Genomic DNA, 7,930 nt, shown 5'->3' with positions numbered 1-7,930 from the left:
TTTATAAATTACAGAACTAAGTGAAACAGAATTACAAACTTCTAGAACTTTAGTATAAGGATGGCCTACTTAATTGAGATGGCTGTATATCACATGTATTATTCTTCTTTTTAAGGTATCTAAGAAAGTTGCAGACTTGATTCTTGAAAAACAGCCTGCGTATGTTCAGGTAAGACAGTCACTTTTTAACAGTAGACCACTCAATTTTGTGCTGTTACAATGCTGTACTTGTTTCACTGGGCATTAAATCTAGTAACTTGCTAGTAGAGATGCTAGTGCCTGGTTGGAACTAGCTGTTTGTGTATGCTAAACCTGCATCTGTAGAGTGAAAAGACCCAAGGGTGTATGGATCTGGAGGCCCTTAGGATAATAAAGGCTTGGGCATATGACCATTTTAAGGAGGCTATCTGAAAACATAAGTTCAGAGGCTTGGCTAATACCTGGACTTGAACAGCACCTTCTTTAGTGCCTGTGCTTAGGAATTGCTTCAGGTGTTTTTCCATAAGAGAAAACAGCATTGACCTTTCTTGAGCGCTTAACCAGAAACCTGCCACCAATCTCAGGCAGCTGTGAAAAGAATGCATCTAAGAGAAGACTGAGCTGGAAATAGAGCCTCAACATGTCCGAGTTCTCTAAGAGCAAAACTAAGCAAAACTGCTTTAGCTGCTTGCAGTAGAATGTTGGCACAGCTTCTCTCCTTGCTCCCAAAACATAATTGGAACCACTGTTTTAATGATTCTCTAAAGAGAAGGTGGGTTTTTTCTACCCATTTATTTTTAATAATGCTCCTATACATTTGATCAGCTTTGCCTGATTTTTATCTGAAGTTTCCAGGAAATGACAGTGAGAATTCTGCAAAGTGAAAACTTAGGATTGTTATCTAAGTAGTCTGAGAATTAATCCCATGGTGGATAATTCTGTGTGTGTACAGCACCTTGCATAAGCATTGTCATACCAGTGGTTAGGGTGATTCTCATTTTGGTCGAGAAGCTGGAGGAAAGTGTGGGAGGGCAAGGATGGCTGCATTTTCAGGTGGAGGTCTTTCCCTTTTTTCTCCCACTTCCCCATCCCTTTCCTTTCTCCTCTCCTCTCCTTTCCTGTTAACCTTCTTCCTACTACATCCCTCCTTTCTTTGCCTCCTGCTTCTCAGCTGGCACATGTTGCTGTAGGCTAGGGCTTGTAGCTCCTGGGGATTAACCCATGGTAGATGTCACTGGAGTTGGAATTATTTTCCTCTTTTATCTAGAGGGCACAACTTCCCCTTCTGCTCACTTGCACTTGTGGCCCACACATCCAGCCCTAGTGACCTTATGCGTGTCCCATCTGTGCTCTGGCTTTTTTGCTACTCTTTAAAGAAAAATGGGGAGGTGATTATTGCTTGTGTCATCTCCTGCAACAGCTGGTGGAAGATAAAAGCTGTAAGGGTACTATTTCAGTTTTAGTTAAGGGAGTCATCTGGGAGGCTATTGCAGAAGGAGGCTGGGTAAGTGCTGCAGTGGTTGAATCATGAGATAGTGTGGAGAGGAGCAGAAAGGGTAATTTACTGTATCAAATCCTTCTGGTAGAGTTGCAGTTGGTGTTGCTGAGCAAGTGCTGCTTTTTCTGAGTCCAGCAGCTTCACTTTGAAAATCTCCTCTACTGTGGAGAATGTGCTTCTTGTGTTTTGCTGGGTAATGTTAATATCCTTATCCCAGCAATGTCTTAGTGAGGTGCATGTGTTTTATACCAAGTTCTTTCAGATGTTCCAAAGGGACAGTTAAAAATCCATTGTGCCACTAAGAATTTTTTGAAAACGTCTCAAATGCATATTTGCCTGATTAAGTCGATGGACACAGGCTTGCACAGTTATTCTTGTCAGTAGATGCACTTGTCAGAGATTTCTGGTGGACACGAGGCTTACCTTCCTACGGACTCATGAAATGAACCTCCTGATGTGCTGTGGGTACTTTGTAATGGCAGCTCCAGTTCGGTGCCCAATTACAGTAATAGGTCATTAGAAGAAGCAGAACCACAGTTGGTTCTGTTTCCTGCACGCAATGTTTCCACTGTGCCAAGGAAAGTATGGAGAAGTTATGATTTGCTTCCCATTCCTAGTGTGAAGTACTGGTCTAACAGGCACTACTGCGGGCCGGGAGAGGCACAGCACAGACACAAGGCGACGGATTTCGTTTTCCTTTCTTAGAAGGAAAGGTGTGTGTTAGGAACGACTAATGGGTGGAAGATTGAGAAGAGAAAAAAATGTATTCAGCCCAAAATGCTGAATTACAGACTCCCTCTCTAGGGACCGTAAGGCTGCACTCTCCTCGTGCCTCTCCATCCAGTTACGGTCAAATGAGAGATCTTACAGAATCTTTGCAAGAGGTGAGAAAGGAATGGAGTCCTTACTGTACCTGTTTCCTCATGAAAAAGGGAATAGTGGCCTTTTGAATAGCTTTGACATTTGCAAAGTATGTTTTCAGTGAGAAGTAAGTACTGGGGAAAGTGATCTTTGCATATGGTTTATTACGGTATTATGCATATCAGCAAGTAAGGTGTCATTTTCCCAAAAGCAACGTTGTTAACATAAAAGAGGAACTGGCTTTGGTGAATGATGCAGCTCGGTGCTTTGTCAGAATTACTTATATCTTTGGAGACTGACCAGGAGCCAGTTGTAAACTGATCTAAACTTTAAACTTGTTTTTGCTTATCGTATCCTTAGAGTTAGGTTAATTTTCAAAGTGAAAGTCTCCCTTCTCCCCATGAAAAGCACTTGATATGTTTTGAATGATGACCAGTATTTAGAAAAATAAAATTTTTCTTTTCTTTAGCATGGGGAGAACATTCATTTTTCTGCAGTGCTGCTCCTAACAAAAGAAATTCTAATAGGTATATTAAAAAATTTGATTTTTTTAAAGGAGGTGAGATTATGCTAGGCACTTCACAAAGTCAAAATCAAGCTAAATTCAGGTCACCTGTGCTGAAGAGTTTTCAGCTGAAATTCAACAGGATACAATTAACATTCATTATGAAGTGACATCTATTAAATTGATAGAATACAAGTGCTTCTAAACAAGAAAATGCTGTGTGAAACACTTTTTTTTTTTGTGTGTGTGTTTTGCTACTCTCTGGCATATTAATGCAAATTAAACCCTGAGCTTCTGTCCCTGAAGCTTTGATCTTTCTCATGTGGTGCATTAACGGTACAGAGGTTCTTAGGCTAAACGTACAGTACATAAATGTAGAGGGTCCCGCTGCAATAAAAATGGATTTTAAGTATCTTTCTTCAAGAGAAATGTATTTTAAAAGGTAGTTTATATTAATGTTACATTCCAGTAATTAGCGTATATAAAATGATGAAACAAATAATATAAAAAGTAATTCTATAAAGTCATTATAACATCTCAAGAGAAACCTACTAATTACTAGTCTTCAGTGGTGTGTAGCACTACTTCAACTTGCATATTTATTTAACCTGTTGTCTCTCTGTAGGAACTTGAACGTGTTACATCATTGCAGACTGGCCTTCAGTTAGCAGCTGTTATCTGCACAAATGGAAGAAGGTATCTTGCTTAAATAATGACAGGGATTGAAAGGGGGAAAATGTATTTAAGAAGAAATCTGTAAACCCAGGAAGTTTGCTTGCTGATGATTTTTCCTATTTATGTGCTGAATGGAATTAACAATAGTAGTTAAACATACTGAAAGAAATACCAGCTGATTTCTGTCTTGCAGCTATCACTTTTTTAAGCTGTGAGTTCTCTTTAAAACAGGAATCTTTTTTGACACACTGATCAACAGACAAGTTCTGCAGAAGGGAAGACTGTACCTTCTTAGGAGTCTGTTGGTGTCATCTCAATTTCTGGGTTTCCCTAACAATGCTTACAATCTTATTTTCTAGCATGTATTTTGATGGACATGTTAGATTTCATTGGAAATAAGTTTTATTTTACATATCGTTGAAGATTATGTTCATTTTTAACTTGCAGGCACCTGAATGTAGCAAAGGAAGGTTTCACACAAACTAGTTTGGGGCTGCTTGCAAATCAGAGGAAACGACAGTTGCTTATTGGACTGCTAAAGTCTCTGAGAACCATAAAAACACTGGTATGTATAGCTGGTTTTGTTCAATGACAAGATGTTTTTCTTCATTACTGTGTAGTTATTGATTTTTTTTTTTAATTGTTTCTAGCAAAGAACTGATGTGCGTTTGAGTGAGATGTTGGAGGTAAGTCCCTGCCAGACTACTATAATTTGGAGCTATTCTGTTTTTGTCTGCCATCTTAATTCTGACCCTTCTTTCCTTTCTCTTGCAAACAGGCCATGGGTGTGTGCATGTGGTGAAATTATGTTTTTATTCTTTTTGTCTAATGTGGTCTGCAATAGTTCAGATCAAATTAGATAGTCCCTGTGCCAGGGGGAAGTATTTTATGTCAAAGTCTCAATCCTGTCTTCAGATCTGGACACTGTGGCTTGAGTTAGTTCAGTAAGAGTTCTGTTGAGTCTTCACGGCCCTCCTTACCCTCCGCTTATACTTCTTTTTTGGCCTTAGCTTGGAACAAATAAGATGGTGAGATTTAACTGATTGTTAATATGCTGGGATGGATAACAGTACTTCTACTGGTATATTACTGTACAAACTTAAATATGGAGACCCTACTTAGTATTTTATTTGTAAGTGTAGTAGCTTCTCTCCTTATTCATTGCATTAGCTTTTTAATAGTTGTAGAAAACACTGCAGCGTGCAGGCCATGACATGGAAAATTCTACTGATACAATGTGTATGTACTGCCTAAAAATGCACTAGATACCACACAGGGCACAGCTAAGATCTTAAGGTGATTAAATTGCTTGAAAGACAGCTTTGGGATTTTATTCACAACTATATTTTATTCGTGTAATGTAACAATTTTGACTTGCTGGTTTGCCAAGTATTTACAGCTAATACAGGATGGAACATCATTGTGGTAATCCCTAGTTACTAAATTTAGAAATTGAGGCTTACTAATTGTAACTCAACATACTTTGAGTTTAGTTCCATCTTGGGTAATACACCTTGACTCAGCACATTTTCTTGTTCTTTACCGAGAAAGAATATATTAAATTACAGGCTGCATAAACACTGTGTTCTGCTCATGAAGCCCTGTACAGTGATTAGCTTTCTGTGTCTGTGCTGTATTTTGTTGCACAGGAAATCAGCTCTTCACTGTATATTGGTAGGAGTTGTCCTGAGACAGAGGTGTGGGTGTTGCGTTCACACACAGATCCTGATGTCTGGTTATGATGATTTACCAGTGATTTTTAAATGTTAGGGGCTGGAACTGCCCGTTCTGACTAAGTGGAATTTTAAAGCTCTGCTTAGTGTCTGCTCCCAGTCAGGTATTGCAGATTTTGGCAAATTTATTGTCTTTACTCTAAAAAGTTAGTAGCTTGGTATATTCATAAGAGCTATTATTAGTCATTCACAGAGGAACGTTTAGATAGGCTTCCCAATAAAAATAAAGGCCAGACATGAAGCTATAATAACTGGTGGCGTGAGCTGCATGTGGAATATATTAGCAATACATGTTGTGCAAGCAGGCTTTCTGATCAGAGCTCTGTGAGACTTTAATGGAGCAAGTACCTGGTTTCCAATGGAGAAAGATGCAAAGAGCTGTAAGTGCAGCAATCATTTCAGACCAATGTACTGTTCTGTTTTCACCTAATGGATAATATGTGTGGGGTTTTTTATGTTTTTAGCTAAACTTGATCTGCATTAGAATGCTTCTGTTAAAACCAATCTCATTTCAGAAACTCCTTTATGATAATAGCCAAATATAAATTGCCCTTGAGTTTTTACTCTTCAATCAATGACTTTGAAATTCCACTAACAGCTTTGTATTTGAGCTGTCTCAAGCACATAATACAACGGATGTAATTAGGATGAAAAAAGGAAGCTCTTGGTTATTAAAGAGGGTTTTCCTTCCTCCAGGAGCCTTTCTGGCCTCGTATCTAATAGAATACAAAAATAGTAGTTATACCTAAGGCACTGCCCATCTTCTGTTGGCAAGATCCTGGGATTTGTACATTTTTTTGTGTGTATGTTTTTTGTTTTCATTTTGTTCTGGCATCTCCATGTACTTCCTGATTGATCTGTTTACCTATCGGATAGTCGTCTTATAAATTATGATATTTCCATTTTTCTGAAGTATGTTCTTTTTGTCCCATAGCTTTGTGAGAGCCAGTTGTCTTTATTTCTAATTAGGTAGACAACGTGTTAAATTAAATAATGTTTATTTGGGTGTAATATTGGTTGGAGTCTCTCCCTTGTCTCTGTGTAGGTTTTGCAAACTATGGCAACAGTCTGCCAGTGCCTGAGCTTGCCTCTTCCCTTGCTCATGAATAGAGCATGTTGTATTAACAAAGGTTTGAAAGTTAACCTGAAAAATGTTAGCTGTTTTGTAATAAAAAAGCTCTGATATGTTTTGTATGGATGCAAAAGTAAATAAAACAGGAAATAATTTGCATAAGGTGATGTAATACATAGTGTTTTCAGATGCTGCGAACAATCGGTGACAAAAATGGGTGTTTGCTTCAAAAGCCGAATTAGCTTTCCACTATATTTTATCCTAAGGAAGAGGACTACCCAGGAGCTATTCAGCTGTGCTTGGAATGCCAGAAAGCTGCCAGCACTTTCAAACACTACAGTTGTATAAGGTAAGGTGACATTTTGCAGATTTCAGCTTCTGTGTGATTTATTTGTAAATGATATAAACCAGTGATCATTAATTCTCGTTCTCTAAAGCAGCTTTGATTGCAATTTTATTTTCTGTTTAGAAAATACTATTCTGCAAGAGTTTTTTGAGCTTGTTTTTGTTTGCGTTGTGAGAGCAGAAGGAAGTTATAGCTGTAAATCCCTGCCCCAGTGCATACGTTTCAATCTCTGTGCACTGTTTTACTTTCAGAAGTCTGAAGGAATATGTATTTTGTGGAATAAGGTCTCACTAGCTGGGCATTGGGCTAAATGAATAAATAGATCTTTTGGCATTTCTGTTTAGGACTGCAGTAAAAGAGAGCTAGTCAGGAGAACAGACAAGTGCTAGCATTTATAATGGGCTTATATGAGGCATCACGTCTGTACCTTACCATGAAATTTTGACAGTACTCCTTTGGTTGTCTGCTGCTCACATCACAAGAATCACTGCCTTCCTTTGTACTATCATTCTTCAGATTTTTCTTGCTAGATGGTGTTGGAATTGGGTGTGGCTGTTAAGCAGCAAGGGATTTTAACCTTCCTATGAAGTGTATAATTTTTTTACTTTGGTATACACATAATTTGAAGAGGCAAGCAATTCAACTTCCCTGCTAAGACTTCTTTGGTTTTAGAAGTGGCTGCTCATCCTCCTTTGGAATAATAGACTGGATGTCTAGTATTTTTATTCTCCATTGTTGTCTTCCTAGGGAAGGCTTGCATTATATGATTCATTTTTATTCAGAAATATAAATCAGTCTTTTGCCTTTGGCTTATTAATCAGTTCTGATTGGAGTAGACTCCCTTGAAAAACTTGGAGGAAGATAAAAGATAGTGTCAGATAAAAGGATGACTCTGTCTATTGCATTTGTGTTGAAATGTTTCTTCTGTTATATTGCAGTAATGTGCCTTCTGCAAATGCATTAATTTAGATTTGTATGGATGGGGATGCAAATAAAAAAAGACTTCTAATATGTTTTTTATTAGTGAAATGAATGCCTTGAATTAAATTCGCAATTATGGTAAATGGGCTTTCATAATAATCATGTAGCCATTATGTTCAAGCACTACCTTTATAATTCTTTCTTAGAAAATACATACAGATTTAGCTGGACACTGTATTTCTACATTTTAACTTCGCTACTTGATCAAAGTTATTTTTCTTTAGAAATGTTGTGACCACACCTTCTTGTCCTAAATTAGTGTTGTGGTTTAACTCCAGCC

The 7,930-nt window shown here is 38.0% G+C and overlaps 1 protein-coding gene across 1 annotated transcript; it reads left to right on the top strand.

Annotated features, from left to right (window-relative positions):
• Positions 1-115: 115 nt before the first annotated feature.
• On the top strand, positions 116-6,672 carry LOC104515512 (coiled-coil domain-containing protein 132-like; the record flags this gene model as incomplete). Its single annotated transcript, XM_010159510.1, has 5 exons — positions 116-169; positions 3,469-3,539; positions 3,966-4,083; positions 4,169-4,204; positions 6,590-6,672. Coding segments are annotated over 5 exons (362 nt in total), but the record flags the coding sequence as incomplete, so codon positions are not given.
• Positions 6,673-7,930: the final 1,258 nt, after the last annotated feature.

Source organism: Eurypyga helias, unplaced genomic scaffold, assembly GCF_000690775.1.
Source record: "Eurypyga helias isolate BGI_N326 unplaced genomic scaffold, ASM69077v1 Scaffold48219, whole genome shotgun sequence".
Taxonomy (NCBI): domain Eukaryota; kingdom Metazoa; phylum Chordata; class Aves; order Eurypygiformes; family Eurypygidae; genus Eurypyga; species Eurypyga helias.
The sequence above is the reverse complement of the archived record's forward strand: the minus strand, read 5'-3'. Positions and strand labels throughout refer to the sequence as shown.